The sequence below is a fragment of the Onychomys torridus genome, chromosome 4, assembly GCF_903995425.1.
Source record: "Onychomys torridus chromosome 4, mOncTor1.1, whole genome shotgun sequence".
Taxonomy (NCBI): Eukaryota; Metazoa; Chordata; class Mammalia; order Rodentia; family Cricetidae; genus Onychomys; species Onychomys torridus.
In genome coordinates this window covers 118,310,946-118,335,029 of record NC_050446.1, presented here as the reverse complement: position 1 = coordinate 118,335,029, position 24,084 = coordinate 118,310,946, and the positions used below count along the sequence as shown (strand labels likewise).

General features: G+C 47.2%; 1 protein-coding gene across 9 annotated transcripts in view; it reads left to right on the top strand.

The window, feature by feature from the left end:
• The window catches only part of Tox2 (TOX high mobility group box family member 2), a 135,724-nt gene that overhangs the window by 93,243 nt on the left and 18,397 nt on the right, over window positions 1-24,084 (top strand). For all 9 annotated transcript variants that reach the window (XM_036183768.1, XM_036183765.1, XM_036183772.1 and 6 more), the window contains one exon: window positions 23,396-23,635. In XM_036183768.1, coding sequence (XP_036039661.1) covers window positions 23,396-23,635 — 240 coding nt within the window. The remainder of the gene's footprint in view (window positions 1-23,395; window positions 23,636-24,084) is intronic.

The following is a 24,084-nucleotide window of genomic DNA, read 5'->3' as shown; positions in this document are numbered from 1 at the left end:
CTTCCTAAAACCTGAGGTTTGGAGGCTCTGAGATAAGCTCTTGTCATCAACAGGGAAGACTCCAAGGTGAAGCTGCACTCCCTTTGTGTCTCAGTACAGCAGATGTAGTTCACTCCACAGGGATGCTGCCAGTGGTGGTAGGTTTGACTTCCCGCTTGACTAATCTGTGATTTGCCCTTGGCGTGAAGCTGACTGGCATATTTTTAGAAACACTTCATTTTTTAGCCTACTTGTGATTTTTGTGGAGATCAACCCAGAGCATATTCACTGTGCCTTGAGATGATCAGAGGGAGTTCCTTCCTTGGTGTAGGGAGTTGATGGACTTGTAGATTGCCAGTATTTACACATTCTACTTTGTTACGGTGTGCTATATACACGTGTAAACATACTTACAAACACACATGTGCTTTTGAGTATGGGCTGGATTTTATTTAGGATCGTTAACATTTTATGGTAAAATGAACATATAGATAAGGAAAACAGTGTGTGTGTGTGTGTGTGTGTGTGTGTGTGTGTGTGTGTGTGTGTACATGTGCAGAGAGGCCATAGGTTAACACTGGCTCTTTTAAATTGCTCTTCAACTTTTTAAAACATTTATTATATTTTTGTTTATTTATTTTGTGTGCAGGAAAGGGGCATGGAGGATACCTGCATGCACAGCATACCTGTGCAGGTTAGAGGACAGCTTGCAGGAGTATATCCTCTTAATTCCCAGAAACCATGTTTAAAATGGGGTCAAGAGCCAGGTGGTGGTGCACACCTTTTTTCCCAGCACTTGGGAGGCAGAGGCAGGCAGATCTCTAAGTTTGAGGCCAGCCTGGTCTACAGCTCAAGTTCTAGGACAGCCAGGGCTACACAGAGAAACTCTCTCAAGAAAGAAAAAAATGGGGTTGGGGGGCTGGAGAGAGGGATCAATGATCTTGCAGAGGGCCTAGGTTCAATTCCCAGTACCTACATGTAGCTCACAATCACCTGTAACTCAAAAAAAAAAAAAAAAAAAAAAAAAAAAGAATATGTTCTCTTCTTCTACCTGTGGGTCTTGAGGATTAAACTTGGGTCATCACACTTGGTGGGGAGTGCCTTTACCTGATGAGCCATCTCACTGGCCTCCACCTTATTTTTTGAGGCAGGGGTCTCTCACTGATTCAGGGAGAATGTCTCCTGTCTCTGCCTCCACAACATTGGGATTAAGGCATGCCTGGCTTTTCCTGTGCATGCTGGGGACTGAGCTCAGCACCTCCATCTAGCAAGTTGTCAGTGTTGAACAGTCAGCTCTCTCCTACTTCTGCAGTAGGCTTATACCAACATCACAAACAGGCGTGTTCGGCGCTGGCTCCCCAGCTGTCAGCACTGGTTGTGGGTAGCAGCACTGGTTGGTTGTGGGTAGCAGCACTGGTTGTGGGTAGCAGCACTGGTTGTGGGTAGCAGCACTGGTTGGTTGTGGGTAGCAGCACTGGTTGGTTGTGGGTAGCAGCACTGGTTGTGGGTAGCAGCACTGGTTGTGGGTAGCAGCACTGGTTGGTTGTGGGTAGCAGCACTGGTTGGTTGTGGGTAGCAGCACTGGTTGTGGGTAGCAGCACTGGTTGTGGGTAGCAGCACTGGTTGTGGGTAGTGCTGTTTCATCATTTGCTGCTCTTATAACTCTTCCAACCCAGCCACGTCCGGAAGATGGTATGTTTCTGATTTCTTCTCTACCAGAGAGCTCCCCATTGTGAGTTTTCCTTTGTTTTATCTATCTACTTATTTCTTTATTGGAGTTGGCCATCAGAGTTATGTTTGATTTCTATTATTTTTCGTTCTCTTAATTTATTCATTTTCCCCTTTGTGTTTATTAATCTCACCCTCCTTCTGTAGTGGTTTAAATTTTTCATATTTGAACCTCACATCCCTTTGTTCATTTACTTTTATTGTTTATTGTTTAATAATAAAGGTTACGGCAGTCCATTTTTTTTCTGAGTATGGCATTGGCTGTACCCTATAAATTCTGCAATGAAGTATTCTTACATCTTTTTCTTCTTTCTTCCCCAGACATAGCTTTGTGGATTTTATTAAAATGCTGTGTTTTCATTGTTTTAAATATTAAAGAAGAAAGAAAATCTATTAAAACTATGCCACTACCCACAAATAATTTTTCAACCTGGCCACTTGCTAAGTATCTTTTTAATCATTTTCACATTTTAGATTCATAGGGGACCAACAAATGGCACCTTTTCTATAATTCCTGGTCCGTCCTGTCAGAGCTGTTCTGTGTCCTGCATGATGGATGTGTCTCCATGGGTATGGTTACAGATGGTGCCTGTCTTTGTCTCTGTTCTATGGCTGTGAAGAGACACTGTGATGGCATCAACTCTTATTTAAAAAAAAAATCATCTAACCGGAGCTTGCTTACAGTTTCAGAGGGTTAGCTCATGATCATCTTGGTGAGAAACAGACAGGCATGGCACTGGAGCAGTAGCTGAGAGCTTTACAACCTGATCCATAGACAGCAGGGAAGGGGGGGGAGAGGGAGGGAGAGATTACGTCTGGTGTGGGCTTTTGAAACCTTAAAACTCACTTCTAGTGACACACCTCCTCCAACAAGGCCACACCTCCTCATCCTTCTCAAACAGTTCCACTCACGTATATGCCCAAATAGAGGCCATTCTCATTCACACCACCACAGTGCCCTCTCATTTGTAGGGTGCATAATATTTCACTGTTTGAAGTTCCCTCACGAACTTGACTTAAACAAATCTTTGTATGTATGATGTGTGCATGTGCGTGTGCATGTGTGTGTGTGTGTGTGTTTGTGTATGTGTGTGTGTGTATGTGTGTGTGTGTGTGTAAGCGTGCATGTGCCAGAGTTGTATACAAAGGTCAAGTGAGGTGTCCATCACTGCCTTCCATCTTGTTTGCCACTGCAGACATCATGCTAGCTGACCTGCAGGCTTCTGGAGATTTCCCTTCTCTACCTCCTATCTCTCCATAGGAGCAGACATGGCTACCACATCTGCTTTACGTAGATTCTGGAGATTCAAACTCAGGTCCTCATGCTTGCACACCAGGCACATTACTCACTGAGTTGTGTACCCAGCCTGTGAATTTGACACTTTGATCTATTGTCTCTGTATAAGCTCAAGATGGGCTCCATAGATGTGAAAGCAGCTTTGGAGACTGGAGTCCTGGGAGAAGGGTGTCAGATCAAGAGAAGAAGTTCCTTTTAGCCAGAGTCAAGCTGTCCCTTGACCTATGCACATGGAGATCTGAAGCATGGTGACATCATGGAGTCCATCTTATCTTGGGCATGGGGGTCAGCTGTTCCTATCCCGTGCCAGCCTGGCCATAGGCTGGGGAATGAATAATGTTCTGAGGTCAGCACCAGGTGGTGGCTGAAAGGTGCTCTCTAGAGAAGGAATAGCTTGAACCCGACTAGCCAGCCTTCCAAGTAGCTGGAGCTGGGATCTTGGCCTCATCTAGACAGGGTCACAGGAGTGTCTGCTACCTCAGTGACTCCTCACTGGAGCAGTTTATATACCAGGGACATTTGGCAATGATTATAGATTTTTTTTTATTGTACTTAGTGTGTGTGTGTGTGTGTGTGTGTGTGTGTGCCTATGTGTGTATGTGCATACATTCCCACATATGTGGAGATCAGAGGACAACTTCTAGTAGTCAGTTCTCTCCTTCCACCATGTGAGACCTGGGTATTGACCTTGGACTGTCAGGCATGGTAGTGAGTGCCTTTACCCTCTGAGCCATCTCACTGGCCCTGCAGATATTTTTAATCAGTGCAGAGCCTCACACTAGCTAAGCAGTGTTCCACCACTGAGCTCTACTCTGCTTTCTACTTTTTATATTGAGACAGGATCTGGTCAAGTTTTCCAGGCTGGCTTTGAACTTGCTAAACTCCTACCTCATCTTTCCAAGTAGCTGGAGTTCTAGGTCTGTACCACGAGGCCCAACATAGAGATATATATTTTTTATTTGCCATAACTGGAGTTGGTAGAGGCCATGGGTGATACTAACCATCTTACGTCTTACTCACACTAAGCAAGTGCTCCGCCATTGAACTATGTGGCCAGCCCAGCTTACCAGTTCGTGTGTGTGTGTGTGTGTGTGTGTGTGTGTGTGTGTGTGTGTGTGTGAAGGGGTGGGAGGCTTGGAACTTCAAAGTGCCTTGCAATAACTGTCTGGCTTTTCTCAAATTCTGCCCCCCCCCCCCCCCCCCGTTTTCATTCAAGTTCCTCCTGAAACTGCCCTCGTCTGGTTTTTAATGGCTCCATGTTACTAAGCTCTGCAATAAGTTCTTAGCCTTCATCCCACGTGCCCGGTCATCAACCTTTGACACAATTAATTACTTTCTCATCCTTGTTCAAACACTTCATTAGCTCCCAGGACCAACTCTTCTGTTTGGCTCTGCTTCTCCTGTCATGGTCTGTGGGGTCCATGCTGGGGACAGGAGGCCCCCAGGCTCAGACCTTAGGCTCCTCACCTCTTATCTACACGTGGGCACAGCATCATCTCATCTGGGTTTATGGTTCTCAATGTCCTGCATGTGCCAATAACTTGTTTTATCCCTGAATATCTCTCTGAGTGTCTAAATGTTCATGGCTGAAACCCTGGCAGTTCCCCTGTCCTGCTCATCCATTTCCCCTGTCCTGCTGCCATCTTCCCCAAGGCTCCTTCCCATGCCAGCGTGCTGATGCAGGCTCTTTGCTCATCTGTTCCCTCTGTCTGCAGCCTTGTCCTCACTGTCTGCATGCCTGTTATTCCCGCACATCTTAGAGGGACCCCAAATTTCCCTTTCTATACAAGGCCTTGTCTGGCCACCCTTTCCAAAATTGCCCCCACCCCCACCTGGTACTTACCATTCATCTCCCCTGCCTTATTTTCTTCTGTGGCATTTAGCGCTATCTAAAATACACTTGCAGGTGGGTCTTGGGTGGCTTTGGTCTTCCTCATGGGAATGCAGGCACCCTGGGAGCAAGAAGAGATCTCTCCTGTTCGCTGCCACAGTGCACAGTTCAGGAGAGGCACACCATACCCGTTTGTAACAAATCGGAGTGGATAGCAGACTAGAAGGCTTTTTGTAATTACACCTTTTGTAAACATTGCCAAGTAACTCGTTAGGAGGGCTGGTGGGGATGACCAGGAAAGCTAAAGTATCTAAGGATTGCTTTACATACTGTTTACCACATACTACGTTATCGGCACTGTTTGATTCCTTACACAACCATCTGAGATTATTCCATTTTACAGGGAAGGCAACTGAGGGTTTGGGAAGCCCTGAGGAAATGCCTCCTTTAAACCTGCTCTACTATGCTGATTTCCCAAGAACAGGGTGTCTCAGTTATACCTTATCTCTACTAACGGTGCTGGGATGCCACTGTTCCCCTCCTGTCACTGGGATTTGTAGATTAATATTCTTTTCAGATTAATATGATGATTGGAATGTTTTTGTTTTGTCCCATTTCTGAGTGCAAAGAGGAGTGAGGGGCTCTCACTACAGTGAGAAGAGGGGGGACTGTAGGGCTAGCAGGCCCCAAGCCAGGCCAGCACATCACAGACAACTTTGTGACCCTCTGCACCTTCACCTGCCCCTGTGAAAGACATGGGGATAAGTGAGGAGCCTCCTGGGGAGCCATCCAAGGTGTTCATGCTTGGGAGACCCTGAAGCATGTGATGGGAGAAGGGACATGGCAATGGAGGAGTGGGAACTCAGAATTTGAAGGACTAAAGGTAGCCTGTTGACCTGGCAACATCTGGCCACTGACCTTGGAGGCCTGAGCAGGTAATGTCCTCCACCTGCCTTCTGAGCATTGTCCCAAGGGCCAGGTCTCCCCAGATCTCCTCTGCTGATAAATTTGTGGCCAATTAGGCAGCAGGAATCACCCCAGAACATGGAGTCCTGCCTGTGCCTGGGACGCACTATGTGCCTTCAGGACAGACTTAACCCTCTGTGGGCCTGGGCCTCCCTCCATCCTCTTTGGGGGTGAAGCCACTGAGCCCCATCCCTGAACCTCTCTTCTGAGAGAGGTTTTCAGGACTCCCCTCTCTCCTGCCTCTCTCCCACTCCCAGCTCTTCAGGCGCAGCTTAACCAGGCAGTGCGCTCCTCTTTCCTCGAGAGTTCATAAAAACAAGTAAACATAGGCGAGGATACAAAATATTGAGCGGCGAGGCAGTAAAACACGGCAGTGTTTGTTGTGTTGATTGAATATTCATGAGCTGACTGTTTAAATTACAGTTCACAACTGTTGCCGGGGCCTGATGAATAATTTAAACAAGGGTGGCCAAAGAGATTTCAACACTGCATTAGCAGACTGCTCAGGATCAGCCACAGAGAATTTATAATTAGCTCAGAATACCCGGTAATAAATTCTTTGGAAAGATGGTTTTAATTAGCACATATGCTAATTTAGAATATAGACTGTTCAGTGTGAAGGTGGAAGGGATGGATCACCCTAGTCTTTCCTTTGGCTTCCCTCTCACATAAGGGTCTCACCCCTGCCAGGGAGCACTGCGTAGGGCAGAGCCTACCCTGAGCCCACCACCCAGCTCTGTTGACCCATTCCTCCATTCCTGCCCTGCTCCACTATCCTGCATTTCAGATCAGACATCTGTGAGGGACCAGCAGGTGCAGTGGCCTTTACGCTGGGTTTCTGACTCAGTATCTTTTGCTCCCATTCATGCCCTCGGAGCAGCCAGTGGAACCTCCCTAAGGACGGATCTGGTCCCATCTCTGCCCTTGATTGAGGGAGCCCAGAGATGTGAAGTCAGAGGACACTGCTGGCTGATGTGGGTCAATGGCTAGGTAGATTGGAGTGAGTGAGGTGTCCCTGGTGGCGAGAACCACACAGACCATGGTGAGGAGGCACATGTGTTCACTGAGGAGCTCCCAGGGAGAAGGGAGGCAAGGACAGGATCCAGTTGTGACATCCCCGGGTCTGACTTAGGAGCTGGGGGAAGCTGCCACACTGAGCTCAGAGTTCCCAGCCTACCAGACTCACCCTGCCACCTTCAGTGAGTGTCTGTTGTATGCCAGGCCTGGGCTAAGCCCAAAGTAAAGCAGCCGTCCTTCCCCATTCCCAGCTGAGCATGCATGCACACACTCAAATGAAGGTACAATGACAGCTGTGACAAATTGTCTGCAAAGCTTGATTGTGTACATGAGGGTGATCATGGAGCCTGGGTTTAGGTGGTAGAGTTGGGGGGCTTCCTGGAGGCAAGAGCATTTGAGTAGAGCCTTAGAAACTAAGGAGGAAGCTGGAGGGATGGCTCAGCTGTTAAGAGCACTGGCTGCTCTTCCAGAGGACTTGGGTTCAAATCCCAGCACCCACATGGTGGCTCACACCCATCTATAACTCCAGTCTGGCGATCCAGTGCCCTATTCTGTACTCTCATCTGGTCTCTATGGGTACTCTTTGCATATAGTGCACAGACATACATGACATACACACAGACAGACAGACATGCAGACAAAAAACCCACATGCACAAAATAATAAAATCACTTTAAAAGATGTTTTTTCAGTTTTCTGAGACAGGGTTTCTCTGTGTAGCCCTGGCTGTCCTATAACTCATTCTATAGACCAGACTGGCCTCAAACTCAGAGATCCTCCTGCCTATGCCTCTCAAGTGCTGGCATTAAAGGTATGTGCCACCATGCCTGGCATTTAATTTTTTCACATGATTATGGGTTAGAAAGGTAAACTGAGCCTGCACTGGTACTGCCTATTCCACAGGGAAGTGCTGGAGATGGGGTGCTGATGGGATGTGGCTAGAGGAGCCTCTCGGAGAAACCTAATTGGGTAAGGGAAAGGGAGAGCTTAGCTCTAGGTGGAGAGCTGGTCCTCTGCTTCCTGGTGTCAGCCCTGGGTAGAGTACTTGCTGCAGCACAATCCTGACCAGGACCTGTGGGGTTTCTGCGCCCTGCTGTATTAGGATTTACTCTGGCATTTATTCTCCCATTCTACAGATGCATACTGAGTCCCTGCTATGTCCCGGGCACTCTCCCAAACCCCAGGCAGTGAATAAAGCAAGCAACCCTCCCTGACCTGTGGGACTCATGTTCTAATGGGACAGACTGACAGACAAGGTAAAGGAGTAAGATGTACCCATTGCTCAGATGGGAAAGCAAAAGGTTCCTGCTGTGTACACGGGTACATCCTTCCAGAAGTCCTCCATCCTTACAGCCCCAGGTTGAAGGTGGAGGTACCAGCTCTCGGATTTAGAAACATGGAAGAGTCATAGCATAGACAGGCCGTTTTCGATTATCAACCCCTTCCTACCACCTCACGTGGCCAAGGCCGGCTGGTTCCACTTCCTCAGCTCATCCCTGCCCATCAAGTCTGTCCCTCAAGTCTCTTGACCCTACCTCTCACTTATGAAGCTGAGCACAGGAGGCCCCTGGGCCATTCTTGGCTCACATACCTCCCAGGTTCCCTGTGCCCCCAGGATGGAGTTCTGTTCCTTAGTGATTTATCCCTTCTACTCCCCCAGCTTTATTCCTGCTGTAACCCCAGAGAGCAACAGAGTCCTCACAGCTCCTGTGCCTCTTGAAATGCCTCTGAACATCACACACACACACACACACACACACACACACACACACACACACACACACGCTCATACATCTTCTGTGATCATAGAAGTTCTGAGGCAGTTAGTCACTGACTGCTCAACTGTTCCCTCCCATTCTTCAAAGACACAGAAAGATAAGTCACAAAGATTAATAAAAGCAAGACAGGTAACTGGGCTGGCTCCCTGTAGTGTGAGGAGAAGACCCAGACCCTTGGGGACAACACTGTAACCACAGGCCAGGAGACACGGTCAAGCCAGCCAACACAGCCAGCCCCTCTGCTCTCAGGAGTGAGGAGCTGACATAAGGCTCAGGTTCAGAGGCTGGTCCTGCCCCATACAGGCTACCTAGGGAGCAGAGGACTTCACATGCCCGAGCAAAGTGCCCTTGCCTATCTGCCATTCCTAAGCCACAGCAGCACTGGGTCTGGGGTCATTAAAAGGACCTGCCTGAGAACGCAGATGGCCCAGAGAGTCAAGGCCACAGTGCCACCTCCCCACTTCCCTTTAGCAAAGTCAGTCAGCCTTGACAACTTCCAGAAGCCCCAGACCAGCCTCGTAGACCATGCTGGACCTTCACTCCAAGTCACTTGGGCTTCTGTTTTCCCGTGGCTATAGAGCTGCCTGATTAAGGACCCTGGTGGCCTCTGCTTTGTCAAATCCACTGAAAGGTGCCATCTTTCTCATGCTTGACAGACAGGCTGGCCTCTCCCTTCTTCCAGAAACTCCCTCTTCTGCTCCTCCATGTGACACACTGATGGTGTCCTTCCTGCCACCACCCAGGCCCCCTTTGCATGTCTCCACCCTGCTTCCCTCCCTCTGGCTCTCAGACACACCCCTTCCAGCTGAGTCTCAGGTCTCCTCACCTCACTGTTGTTACTATTCCTGGCAGCCAAGCTGGTCTACGCACACGTGCAGTTCCTCAGCACTCAGGCGCAGATCCCACCAGTCCTGTCTTGCCTGACCCTCTGGCTCTTCCTTCCCCCATCCCTGCTCCTCCCTCCCAGCATCCACCACTCAGTGCAGGACCCTATTCCACCTTACCACCTCTGGGTGTGTCCCAGCAGGGAGTGGAGTTAACTGCAGGAGGCAGGTGTCACCGTTCTTGTCACAATGGCTCCACACAGTGCCTGGTACAGAGCGCATGATACATATAGACGAAACGACTGTCATGTGTGCAACCGCTCACTGCCAAAGAGCTGCCAACCCCCCACCCACCCAAAGAACAGTTTATTGCAACAATAAGGCTGGAGCAAGCCCTCTGGGTGTGAGCAGACAGAAAAGCAGGGCCGTCCTCAGGCACATACCTCTGGAAAACAGAGGTCCTCACTGATCCTCACACCCTGCTGGGTGCTGGCCAGCAGTCAGGGAACAAAGCAAAGGTTTTTACCACGTGCAGATTATATGGGGGCAACAAGGAAGTAATAAACAGGTCACACACTGTTAGCAGGTACTTTAAAAGACAACAGCAGCCCAAGGAGCTAGGAGTTTCTGCCGCTGTCCAGTGTGTTGGGAGATGGGTTGCAGCACTATGTTTCTTGGTCAGGAAAAGGCTCCTGGGGAGGTTGAGGCTTGAAGCAAGTCTCCCCAGAGTAAGGGAGTATATGCAGGGGGGTAAGGGCTCCCCATCATGGGAAAGAACAGTTCATTCGCAGGGCTGTCCACGCCAGCGTGAGTGACTCTGGGGTAGGCTGTTCTGTATTCTAAGTCTCCCTGTTATTAGAGCTGCTGTCTTCCAACAACCAAAAATGTCAACCCAAGTCCCAGGGGGCAAAAATGAGCCCAATCTAAACCAGTCCAGAAGCAAGGGGCTACTTGAATATTCAAGGATCGGTAGTGGAGGTGTGGGTGGGTGAGTGGGGGGAGAGCAGTGAGGGAGGAGACCGGAGAGGTGCCAGGCATTGGGATTTAAGGCTGTGGTGTGGGGGCTGTAGCTTAGGAAGGACTCTGCCTCTTGGCTGTGATCAAGTAGAGAGCTAGAGTCGGCTCTACAAGGAGGGCCTGCATCCCAGAGGAGGAAGCTGGGGCCAGGCAGGCCCTCATTTCCAAGCACAACGGAAACCTCCCCTCCTTGGTGGAGCCTGCCAAGCGGCTCAGCTGCCTGTTTGCAAACCTTTCTTCAAAGACAAAAACAGCCCTGAAGGGGACAAATGGCTGTCGATTCACACCCTCCCTGCTGGGTCCCTTCATATTCATAACAAGATGATCAGTCTAACTGGGAATGGGCTGTTGCTTTAAAGGATAAATTAGTAAGACTCTTAACTCAATAATTAAAACTATGATGGCGCTTGGCCTGCAGGGATAATGTCCTATTATTATAGTCGTTTGTTTCAATTAAATGCTTGCTGGTTTTACAATAGCAGCTGGGCACCTGTGCACTGGGGTAATAACTCTGAACAAGACGTCTACATTTCAGGAGGAATTTGTCAGCCTGCAAAGGATCTCCCGCCAAGCATGAAAGTTTATTAGAAATACTTGCCAAGCAAGCTTGCCGGAGAGGGGCAGGCACTGGAGAATGTTTACTATTGGCTTTCTTTTCTTCTGCTGCTAGGTGTGTGTGTGTGTGTGTGTGTGTGTGTGTGTGTGTGTGTGTGTGTGTGTGTATGGTGTGTGTGTGTGTGTATGGTGTGTGTGTGTGTGTATGGTGTGTGTGTGTGTGTGAGTGTATGAGTGTATGTGAAAGTATATGTGTGTGAGAGTGTGTATGTGTGTGTGAGTGAGTGTGTGTGAAATTGTGTATGTGTGAGTGTATGTGTGTGTGTGAATGTGTGAGTATGTGTGTGTGTATGAGTGTATGTGAAAGTATATGTGTGTGTGAGAGTGTGTGTGTGTGTGAGTGAGTGTGTGAAAGTGTGTATGTGTGAGTATGTGTGTGAGTGTGTGTGTGTGAGTGTATGTGTGTGTGAGTGTATGTGAAAGTATATGTGTGTGAGAGTGTGTGTGTGTGAAAGTGTGTATGTGTGAGTGTATGTGTGTGTGTATGTGTGTGTGAATGTGTATGAGTGTGTGTGAAAGTATATGTGTGTGAGAGTGTGTATGTGTGTGTGAGTGAGTGTGTGTGAAAGTGTGTATGTGTGAGTGTGAGTGTGTGTGTGTGTGTGTGTGTGTGTGTGTGTGTGTGTGTGTTAAAGGGGACTAAATTTCAAACTTTTGTCTCCTAAAGCCTCCAGATATTTCAGAGTGGAATGCACCTGGGAAAGGTGATATGGGTGACTTGTGGGTTTAGTTGTGACATCCCATAATCCTGATCCAAGGGATGGTAGACTAAGACTTCCTTACCCCTTTATATCAACATCTAAAAATACTAGGTATCTGTGAGTATGTCACTTTAGACAGCTCAAGTGTCCTCATAGATGCAGTTAAGCTGAGGAGATCTTGGCTAGCAGGGGGCTATGGGCAGTAAGGCCCTCCTGGATGGACTCATCAAGGAACTTTGAACCCCACTTGACTTCGAACCTCCTTGGGAAGGGATGTAGCCATGGGATGGGGCAGTTCTAGAGATGAATACAGTAAGCTGTTAGAAGCCAGCAAGCCTGGGAACAGAGTCTCAAGGTCCCAAAGTAGCATTGGCCACATGCCAAAGCATCCCCTCCAAGAGCCACAGTGGTTGTGTCAGAGACTGTAGCCTGAGGTCAGACTAGACCCCAGCAGTGGCCAGGGCAAGGTTTAGCACAGGGAGATTATACAATAGGTGTTTGCTCTGCTGTGAGGAGCAGGAGAATGCACTTCCAGTTACATCTAAAGATACGGGCCTAGGAGCCACCCAGACTTAGAAGTGACTCTCAGCACTAAGTGACCTTGAACAATGACAGTTCTGTGACTGTACTGCCACATTGGTAAAGTCCAAGATAAAACAAACTCTTTCCAGGACTGGATGAGAATTCAGCCTGCAAGTGGAGGCTGCAAGTGAAGGGTGGGTAAAGGTACCACCTTTATTTTTGTCAATGGCATCCAATTAATAAGGAAGTTGACAGCGTATAGCCAGGAGTTAAAGGCCCTTTCGGTCTTCTTGTGAATAAAGCTTTATTGGCACATGGCCCCCAGCCATGCATTAGCCTGTCACCTATAGCTGCCTTTCTGCCACAGCAGCTGAGTTAGGCAGTTACAACAGACTCTCATCTGAAGCCTAAAATATTTAATATTTGACCACTCAGCTCCTGGTAAAAACCAATGTGATCAATCTATTTGTCAAGCGCCAGCCCTGAGCCAGGCTTCATACTGTTATGTATATCATCAAGATTGTCTCCCTCCTGGCTATTCACCCCTATTTCCAGAACCTCATCTTAGTTCAGGTAACATCCTGTTCAAACTCACACTATGAGCAAGTTCACGGGAGAGGAGGAGGGAAACCTCAGGGTTGGATACGCTATGATTTGCTCTGTAGAACAGTACCTCTTTTTGGTCCACACAGCTCCCTACCATGAAGGGCAGGCTCATGGGTCACCCTGCTGCCCTGTCAAAGCTGCTGGGATTTCTGTGGGCACAGAGGATCCCAAGCCACAGACAGATGGAATTCTGAATTCCCCTTTTCCTAGACGAGTGGTTCTGAGACAGTAGTTTGATTACAGTAGTCCTCCGTCCCAAGTTTCAGTAGCTTCATCGAAAGTTGGGAGGTGAATGTGTTTGCACCAAAGAGTTATTCACAAGCTCTCAACACACAGTTCCTGCACATAGATGGTGTGCATATGCCCACACTTGCACAATGGGCCACACACATAGTGAGTGCACACTAATGTAGCAGTAAACATGGCAAAGTACCTATTGTGACTGCGCTCTAGGCTAATGTCTGTTGCTACAAGCTCCCCGGGACTGTCAAAGGATTATAAAATAAAATGCTGGCCAGTGGCTTCTAGCCTCATTTTGGTTTCTGATGATATTCAGAATTTAAGGAACTTTTGGACTTGGTGCTTTTCGTGACAGAATATAACAGAAAGGGAATGTCTGTAGCTTACATGGAAAAAATAAAAATATTCCAATGTCCCAGTCTGTTGAGGACAGCTCAGTCCCTTGGTCTCCTCTGCAGAGGCAGGATGGGATTCAGTTCTGTGGACTGGCAGAAGCTGAGGAGAGGTGTGATTTCTCGCTGTCCCTTGTGGGGCTGCTCTCAGCACCGAGCATACTCCGCGGAGACTACGGCCATGTGTGAAAAGCTCCTGGCATTCTACAACCCTGAGAATCTATTAAGTCTAATTATGTTTGCAAGGCTGCCACCTCCCTCTTGCTCCTCTGCCTGGGCCTGAAGGAGAGGGCGCAGGTGTGGCTCCTGCTGGGCCATATGTTTGCCTGTGGGAACAGAAGAGTACTTCATGCCGTTTCTAGGCATCTCTTGAGCAAGGTTGGGAAAGCCAGGCCCTCACCCTGATAAAGGTCTCTGCACACGGAGCCACCAAGGACCCAGGGTAGGATCTTGGAAAGGGGCAAGAGAGGAGGGATGGGGGTTGCTTTGGGGGAGGGGTAATAGTTGATGGAGGCTGGTGACAGTTGAAAGTTCATGTCTAGAACCTGAGAAGCCTTCAGGACCCCAGGGAGTTGTGCCATCAGTCAATCCACAGTGGGGTCTGCTGCTGGGCAGGTGTAGAGATTGGTGGGCAGTTTCCATCTGGCCAGTGACGCCTTTCTAGTTAAGGAGACAGGTGCCAGTGTCCCCAGCACATGAGAGATGAGGACATCAGCATGAGTTGGGGCTCAGGTCTGACCACTACAGAGCCCTTGGCATCAGACAGCCTCCAGCGACAGGCCTCTAAGTGAGGGCATCTTTTTCACTTTGGGGAGTTAGGACAGAGTCATGAAGTGCCCTAGAAAGTCTGGGATGCTTGGTGGCCACACCCACGTCTTAGTGGTTTGTAGCTGCGTTTTGTCCCTGTGGAAAGGCCTGTGGCCCTGACTGACTGAAAGGCCTGCAGGACTCTCTTCTCTAGGGTTTAGCACTCAGTCCATGCCAACACAGAAGTCCTGAAAGGCCTACCAGCATTTGTGGAGAACGCTTCTGTGAGCAGAGCAGGAACGAGCTCCACAGTGAGCTTAAAATCGTCCCAGAAGGCATCCAGATGTGCTGTTTGACTTCCATTTTTTTTAATCAAGTGTTCCATTGAGTCTCTACTGGAGGAATGAAGAATGTGAGGAAAACCCCTGAATGACTGTAGAAATCTCTAGGTCTAAAGAGGATGCCTCCTGAGGACCACACTTGGGAAAATGGAAGGCAGGAGGATTCTTCCTAACAAACCATCCAAAAGTGACAGAAAATTCAGAATCAGGGGAGATGTGTTCAGGTAAACTGAGTGACACTTCAATTTTAAAATCTAGTGAAATCACTGCACAATACAGCAATAAATAACCACCTATGCAAAGGCCAACAGCTCAGGGTTTTCCTCCGGTCTCCAACCTCAACATGCAGGCAAGGATGAAAGAACCTAATGATTGAGCATGTGTGTAATGGAAGGGTCAGAGAAAAATAAAAGCAACCATCAGATAAAGTGTGATAGAAATGTCACTCATCTGAAGAAGTAGAAAGTGCTCGGCTCAAAGGAATCTATGAAGTACCAGTAAAATTAAGAATATTGCCTCCATAAATATAGATCATAGGGAATTTTTTTTAAATCTCAAAGAAGCTTTCAAGTTTAAAAAGTCATTATTGGAGCTGGGGCAATAGTCCAATTGGTGCAGAGCTTGTCTTCCAGGCATGAGGACCTGAGTTCTATCCCCAGGACCCATATTAAAAAAAAAAAAAAAAAGCTGGGATGTGGTAATGACTCACTCATGCTTATAGTCCCAGAGCTGGGGAGGTGGAGATAGGTGAGTCTTGGCCACCTAGCCTCATTAGCCAGTGAGAGACACACAAGATGGACAGCATCTGAGAAGTGGCCTCTAAAGTTATCCTCTACTCTCTATACCTCCTCCCAACATGCACATACACATGCATGCACATGGATCTGTATACCATGCACATGTATGTACACCAAACCATTATTTACTGTCAGATTATTTGCAGAGGGCAATGGGAGTATACAGCAGGTGATAACTAGTATTCAACATGTCAACCTACCAGATAAATAACTCTCTGTAGGGGAGCCCCACTTGGCCAAGTCCATGAGGTCACTGGCTGTGGAAACCAGTTGTTTTCTGTCTGTAACTTTCTCATGTGCCACCACTTACCTCCCTAAAAAGAGCAGCTGTGGGGTTCTTTCCACAGCCCACTGGTAGTGTGCTTCATATCTTTGGGCACACTGCTGTGGATGGTCAGGAAGATGATTTCTGCTTAAGCTGTATAATTCTGATGAATAGAAAATATACTAGAATATGTTTCATAGCAGGAAAAATAACAGTATTCTCCGTCTCAAAAACAGCTATTTTTAGACTTCAGAACAAATTCCAAACAGACTAAGCTGCCCGTGCAGAAAATACACAAAGAGTAGTTCCCAGGTTTTATTTAAATCAAGGTCAAAACTGAAACAGCTTTGGTAGACAAAACTCCCTGCAGTAATTCTCTTTCTATACAATACTCCAGTCGCTCAAGTTTCAGCCAACTGTTACTTTCTGTCTGGGAACTCTCACCAGCTTAGAGCTACGTGCATGGCCAAGCGTTACTTACCCACTGGCCAGTCAGCACTACCTTCCTAGCCTGAGAAAAACTGTGACTCACCGCGTGTTCCGAGAAAGGGCCGGACCCTGAAAATGGAGCATCTAATTGTCCAGAGTCTGGCTGTGAGAGGGGCCGCAGTGTAGAGCAAGGGGCTGTGCAGAGCAATGTGAAGGAACTGTGGAGAGAGCCGGGCAGAGGTGTGTGTGTGTGCTGAGTGAGAGATGTAGCAGTGTGGAGACAGAGGTTTTCAGAGCAGGAGATTTTTTTAAGATGAAGTAAAAGAGAAAGTTACCATCAGAAATCATGTGTGTTTCCCTATTTTCCCCCAGATGGAAAAAAGTCTAGCCCTCAGATAAGGAATCTTCCTGATCCCTCGCTACTCTGAGGTCTAATATTCACAACCTGGAGCAGTTCTGGGGAGCTGCCCCCCCCCCCAGACTGCGTTCATTGTTAGACAATTTAGATCCACCTAAGGAGGCAAATGAAAACTTGTTTGTTTCTGTGTTTTGAGGTGAGGGTCTCCCCATGTAGCCCTGGCTGGCCTGGAACTCTCTAGAGGACCAGACTGGCTTGAACTCACAGGTCAGCCTGCTTCTGCTTCCCAAGTGCTAAAGGGCAGTGGGCAGTTTTAAAGTAAAGGGTAGAGGGACCTGGATCACGTCTTAGGAGGGTGAAATGTCCCTGTTCTGGGAAGGAGTGTGTAAGAGACTTCGGACTCGCTGTGGGAGAAGGCCCAACAGTGCTCGTGCATCAGGGCCACGCAAGGGGTGTTTGGGAAGGACGAGACGGAAGCTAGTTCCCCTGTCTGTGGTCTGGGTAACTGCAGAAATGATGATGTCATGTGCTGTGTTGGTAGAACTGGGGACAACTTAGGGGAAACAGGGCTTTCTTTCCCTCGTACTCAATCTGATGTATCTCTAGGAAAAGGGTCCAGTCAGGCACCTGAAATGTAGAGCCTGGAGCTAGCCTGGAGAGTCGGGCCCCAGTCTTTGACATCACCTTATGTGAAATGTTTCATGATGTGTAATATGGCCAATTCAGCCGTGGGGATGCCAGCCACTTCTGCGTCCCAGACTTCCCAGAACCCATTATCCTTGAGTTGGACACTCTGCTTTGACAAGCCTCTGTGATCACCCTTCTGCATCAGCTCTGCTTTGACAGAATAAATGCTGCTGCAGGAGCCAGTTCAGCTCTCTCTCCACCTCCACTCTGCTGCCTTTACTCTCCCACATCACAGCCATGCTGCACATCTTCCGTGCGGACTTGAAGGTCTGGGCTGCCTGTGTCCTCTGAGCCCCACCTTGTTCCTTGCTCACTCTTTTCCATTCTCCCACACTGCTGAGTGTGGCTCTAGTCATTCACTTTGAGAAGAATTCTATTATGTGAATAAGCCATTTTCACGTTCTTCAGCTGCTAAGCCTTTACATTAGTTCCAGATTTTTCTAGAATTTAATAGGCCTGTATTACCTTTATTGTGGAATTTTCTAAGGGTAAAACTATGACTCTCACACAAATAAAACATGTAAACATATCAAAACTGTATTTAACTGATTATTAGTGAGGAAGTCAGTAAGATATTACAATGGTTAGAATTATCTTTTCTATAGTGTAGGATCAATTATATCTCTACCAGAAAAATTCATTTGTGTTTTTATGGACAAGAATTAGTTACCTTCTACCTGATACTCATTCACTGTTGATAAAGACCAGAGGTGACATCAGATCGAATCAGATAACCCTGAGGTCCAGGAGACAATGCTCAGTAGAACATCAAAAGGACTGTCCATGTCAAAGTCTAATCACAATTTTTCCTACACATTGTATGTTTCATGCGTGTGGGAGAATGAGAATCTCTAGGTTACACGATGTGTACAACTGTTTTATGCTGGATATCGTGAACTCATTAAGTAAGGATTGAGTTTTGTTGATTTTGTTTTAGGATGGGTTTGCTTCTGAGAGTTTCTAGCCCAGGCGGGCATTAACTCCATATATAGCAGAGGATGACCTTGAACTTCTGGTCCTTCTGCCACCATCTCCCAAGTGCTGGGGTTACAGACAAGCATCACTAAACCCAGTTTATGAGGTACTGGGGATCGAACCCAGGACTTGGTGTGACATCCCAGCCTTCCTAAGAGCTGAGCTCTGCTACTGTCCACACCCACTAGTTCAGACTCAAGTGGCCTAACCGACTTATGAACAGCATTCTGTCTCACCAGTGATCAGACTTAGAATGTTTCCCATGTGGGGTATTTGCAAATAATAATAATAATAATAATAATAATAATAATAATAATAATAAATTTAAATGCCTTTAAATTGATCAAATATCAGCGAGATACTACATCACAAAGTCAGGAATATGGGCTTGAAGAATTCTGCCACAGGTAGCTGGGAAGGAAAATATAGTGTGCCCTTACAAGCTGTAGCCAGATTGCCCTGGAGGAAATCACATCAATTTCTTATTTAAAACTTAAAAGCTGGGCACAGTGGTGCACACCTATAATTCCAGCACTTGAGAGGCTGAGGAGGGAGGAAAGAGAGTTTAGAGCCTCCTAGACTGTATAGTAAGACCCTGCCTAAGAGAAACGAGAAACACACATTCTCTCTCTCTCTCTCTCTCTCTCTCTCTCTCTCTCTCTCTCTCTCTCACACACACACACACACACACACACACACACACACACACACATACACACACAGAAAAGAGAGCATGTACATATTGGTGGTAGAAAGGGTGGGGGGATGTTTTGATACTTAATCATAAAACCTACACGTTAAGGAAGTTCGCTTGCTAAGCCTACTTTTCAGGTTTTGGCAATGAATGTACTAAGACGGAGCACAATATATTGAGAGCTGGGTTGCAGATCGGCATTCACCCATATGCTGTTAGCATGATGCACATCTGAAACGATGCAGGATGAGAAGAAAACAGTAAGGAAACCATGACAACTGCTGATAGAGTAGGGTGGAAGGCAGAAACATTCGTTTTCATTAGAGCAAAAGATGCTTCTGTGAATAAGAAGCCTTCATGAAGTCAGAGCATTCTGGGACATCTGGATGACTTCCCATCAGCACACCTGAAGAAAACTCGTTCATCCCAAATGCTCTGGAGAACCGGTGGAGCACAGGAGGGGTGGTAGACTTCAGCTCAGTTTTCTCAGTTTCACAGCTGATGTCAAAACAGTACTTTAATAGACACTGAGAGATTTTTTTTAAAAAATGTGCCAGAATGAACATGATTTCAATTACTTTTTTTTTTTTTTTTTTTTAATTTCACAGTGATAGAACCGAATCCTGGGCCTCACACATGCAGGGCAAGCACTGTACCCCCCCAGAGCTACACTCTCAATCCTGAGTCTACATTATTTTAATTTTACATGAAAATTTTGCAAGGCGTGGTCCTGTCCCCAGGCATAATGGAAGCCTCGGCATAGTCAGAAGGCAAAATTCTAGGATCCGTGTCGCCCGACCACAATGATAACAAAACACTCTTCCAAACAGCCTGAGAGTAGAAGAGAAAGGAAAGTCTTCAGGTCTGAGAAACATGCACAGGGCACAGCTGAGATTTTCCTCAGGGAAAACATCCCCTGTGGAAAGTAGAGTTGCTCAACCTCAACACATGTGCATTTGGGGACGCAGAAGTCTTTGTTTGGGGGGCAAGGGTAGAGGGCAGCCATCCTACATGCTGTAGAGAGTTTAACAGCATCCTTTGCCACTACCCACCAGGTATCAGGAGCAGGCCCCCAGTTGTGAGAATGGAAAATGCCTTTAGACACATTCAGATGTTTCCTCCTGATGAATTTGCTCCTGCCTGAACCCTTGACATAGATCTAGGTGGTCCTATACCAAAGAAAGAAAGCATGTCATAAATTGCTTAATTTGAAAAGTCTGTATCAAAAATAACCTGTGACACATACAGTGAATGTTAAGGGACAGGAGGTCAGGGTTCAGTAAGGATCAGGGAAGCTGCTGAATTGAATTTCTAAGAATTGCTTCTTCTGAAGTCCTTCTGGGCCTCCACGGGCCCTGAACACACATGATAAACAGACACACATGAAGGCAGGACACCCATACATATAAACATGTCAAATCTCAAAATAAAAACAGTAGATAAAAGGCCCTTCCTTCAAGCTTGATAACCCAGGACCAGAGTTGTTCTCTGACCTCTGTAGGCATGCGCGCGCACGCGCGCACACACACACACACACACAAAAGATGTAAAAAGAAATCATGGTTTTGTTGTGGAAAAAAAAGATTTAATATTTTCCCACCATCTTCCTCATCATCTAAGTATAAATTAGTACATCTTTGGATTCTACTTTTATAGAATGTTTGATTTTTTTTAATTGCTATTTGAGTTGCTGACCTGTTTCATAAGAAGTTGTTTGGTGATTTTTGGCTTAGGGTTAGGGCAGAATCTCCAACTGTGTCTGAAATGGTACTAAACATACTCTACCTTTCTGTGCTATGCATTTATGCGAAGCAGTTTCAGCATTGATGATTATAAAAATCAAAATACCAATCAACTCTGAAAAATGTTGAAGATGTTCTCCATCCTGAAGCACCAGAGTTCAGCCAAGATTCAATTCTTCATGTAAAAGTAAATAAACACATTCAGCTCATTAGTATGCAAGTTTGCCTCCATCTTTAAATGTGTGCCAAAGACTTGTTTCAAATAAATCCCGTCACAATTTCTCAGCAGTTAAGTGTTTGGTTTGTAGGCCTGTTTTATTCTGTTGTATACCCAGGATCATATAAATGTTTCTTGGATGAATAAGGAGTCACAAGTGGGAAAAAAGTTTTAAAAGCCCTGACCTAGACAAGCTCATGTGAGATTAGAGACACAAATTTAAGAATAGAAGCTAAGCAATACAATCGATGCTAGTGAATTGATGGTACCCTACTGCATCATGGCCACAGCCCACCATTTGCCTGGAAGCACTTTGGAAGAGGCAATAATTTAATTATATTTGTGTTCCAAAGAAAACCTTAACAAATTCTCAGAAGGACAATGGTACACTGTGCAAACATTTACCACTTCTGTGATTAGAAACCCAAGACAAAGTGACAAGAAGCAAAATGAACCACTTAGAAATTGCTGGAGTCATCTTTAGAACTCTAGGTCAAAGAAAAAATTAAGGAATGAAATACCTATATATAAAAGAGATCAATAACAAAAGTCTTACACAATATTCTTTGGGGCTGGAGAGATGGCTCAGCAGTTGAGAGCACTTATTGCTCTTTGCCATGGGCCCAAGTTCAGTTCCCAGCACTCACGTGGCAGCTCATCCACAACTCCAGTCCCAGGGAATCTGACACCGTCTTCTGGCCTCCGAAGGCACCAGGCCCACGGGCGGTGCACTGACACAAATGCAGGCCAAACACCCACGCACATAAAATAGATCCAAAAAATTCCTACACAGTAAAGTCTATGAGAAACACTCGAGGACATTTTTAGCATTAAAATATTATTTTTAATTACAGGGAGAGTGGGTTGAAGGCTTCCGTGCATAGTGAGTCTGTGGAAGCCAGAGGTCAGCATCGGGTTCTCTACTCCTCTCATTTGTGTTTCTTTTTCCATTTTCATGTGTGTGAGTGTGTGTATGCATGTTTACATGTATGTGGGCACTTGCGTGTGACTGGGAGTGTACACGTTTGAGTGTTCATATTGAAGTCTGAATTTGATGGCAGGAATTATCCTCCATTTTCCTTCTACTTTATTCACTGAGGACAGGTCTCTCAGTCACACCCATTGCTCAGTGACGTAGCTAATCTCGCTAGCCAGCTTGCTCTGAAGCCCTCAAGGCTGGAATTACAGGTGGGCCACCACGTCCACCTGTCATTTACAGGTGCCACCAAGCCCTCTCCCTAGCCTTGCTCTCATTTTTAAGATGGGGTCTCTCACTGAACCTGGACCTTGCAATTTCAGCCAAGACCCCAGGATTGATTCAACTGTCTCCACTTCCTCTTTTCCCCCAGACTTCCCCTTTCCCCACCTCCCAGCTCTGATGCCAGGGTTACAGAGGAGCCCCTGGATGCTCCCTTTTGACATGCATGCTAGGGACCTGAACAGGGTCCTCATGCTCTCACAACACGCACGTCACCCAATGAGCAGTTTCCCGGGTCCCTAAACACTATTAACAATAAAACAAAGGGAAATATAACTCAAAATTGGGGGGGGGGGGAGATTCAACAGTAATCTTTATAAGGAGAGGTTAACAAAGATGAAATGAGATATTAAATCGAGAACAGAGAAGGAGCAAGGATCAACTTGAGATCTTATTTGTCTGTAACAGGATCTCGCTGTGTGATTCCGGCTTTTCTGGCATGGCAAGCATGTGCCACCATGCCTACAAAGGTCTGATTCTTGTTGTTTTATTGTTATTGCTGTTTTCTAGACAGGGTTTCTCTGTGCAGCTCTGGCTGTCCTAGAACTCACTCTGTAAACCAGGCTGGCCTCGAACTCACAGATATCCCCCTGACTCTGCTCCCGCCCCAACCCCCACCACCACTGGGATTAAAATGTGACACCACCACCCAGCGAGATCTGATTCTTTTAAAGAGGTTTTAAAACCCCACATAAAATAGAAAGCCTGTTCGCTTCCTTAATGAAGAAAAAGTTGAGAACATGCGGGCGCTTAGCCTTAGAAATCAGAGTCAATAACAAATGTAGAGGAAATAAAAATAATTCTAAGAATGTTCACATAAGCCTCGATGAACCATGCATGTACACTGTGTTTGTTTGGGTCAAGAGTTCACACTATTCTAAATCCTGGAAAGTAGTCTGGTTATACATCTTACAGATGAAGAAAGAGTCCCAGTGAGGTCACACTTGGCCAGTGTCACCCACCTGGCAAGGGATTGGGCCAGGATTCAGAAGTGGGCTTCCAGCATCTGTACTCTTGGCTGCTCATTGCAGCACAGGGAACAAGGCTGAGCCATGCCCAGCATTGAGCTTGTGTCATGAGATGATCCATTCACAGCTGGACTGACCTCCTGTGTGAACAGCATGCTGACCATCTGCCTAGGGCGGATGCCAACTGAGTGGCAAAATGCAGGTGCTCGGCATCATGCAGAGGTTGGGGAGAACGGAACTCCACCTTGAGATTCTCCTGTGGAGATCCCTGTGGGAAGCACAGCCCAGCATGGAAATGGCCTCTTGCCACCTCTCACCCACAAGTTCCTCCTCTGAGCCTGAGAGGCAGATGCAGCGTTTGGCAAGGCATAGCCTTCTAACACAACCATCCTGTCCTCTCTCAGATCCAGGAGATGGTCCACTCTGAGGTAGCTGCTTATGACTCAGGCCGGCCAGGGCCCCTGCTGGGCCGCCCAGCGATGCTGGCCAGCCACATGAGTGCCCTCAGCCAGTCCCAGCTCATCTCCCAGATGGGCATCCGGAGTGGCATTGCCCACAGCTCCCCATCACCCCCAGGGAGCAAGTCAGCGACCCCCTCTCCATCCAGTTCCACGCAGGAGGAGGAGTCAGATGCCCATTTCAAGGTGCGTGAGATGGAAGGGTATAGCTACAAGGTACCTCCCCAGTGGAGAAGGGCTCTGCCAGGTCATGCCATTATGTCTCTCTGGAAAAGACCAGAAAGGCTTAGTCCTTTGTTGGAAACCAAGAGTCAGCATGGACCCCTGGTCAGAGGGATGGCACTAGGCCTTGGGACATCAGGCTGTGGCTGCTGAATCTACTGGAGACCCTCTCCTTCAGGCACATGCTGGCCCAGAAGAGGCCCAGTGCCCCGCCACAGTGTCCATGACAGGAGGCCCTGAACTGATCGGGTTCTGTGCACTTCTCCTCATCCTGGTCCAGCATCATTCTCAGGATAACTTGGCCTACATCACAGGCCAGCTGGGGATATTTTCTTCTTCCTCACCCCTCTCCCTCATGTCTTCCTTCCTCCCTCCCTCTCCCCGCCCCCATTTTACCTCCCTTTGTTTCTACA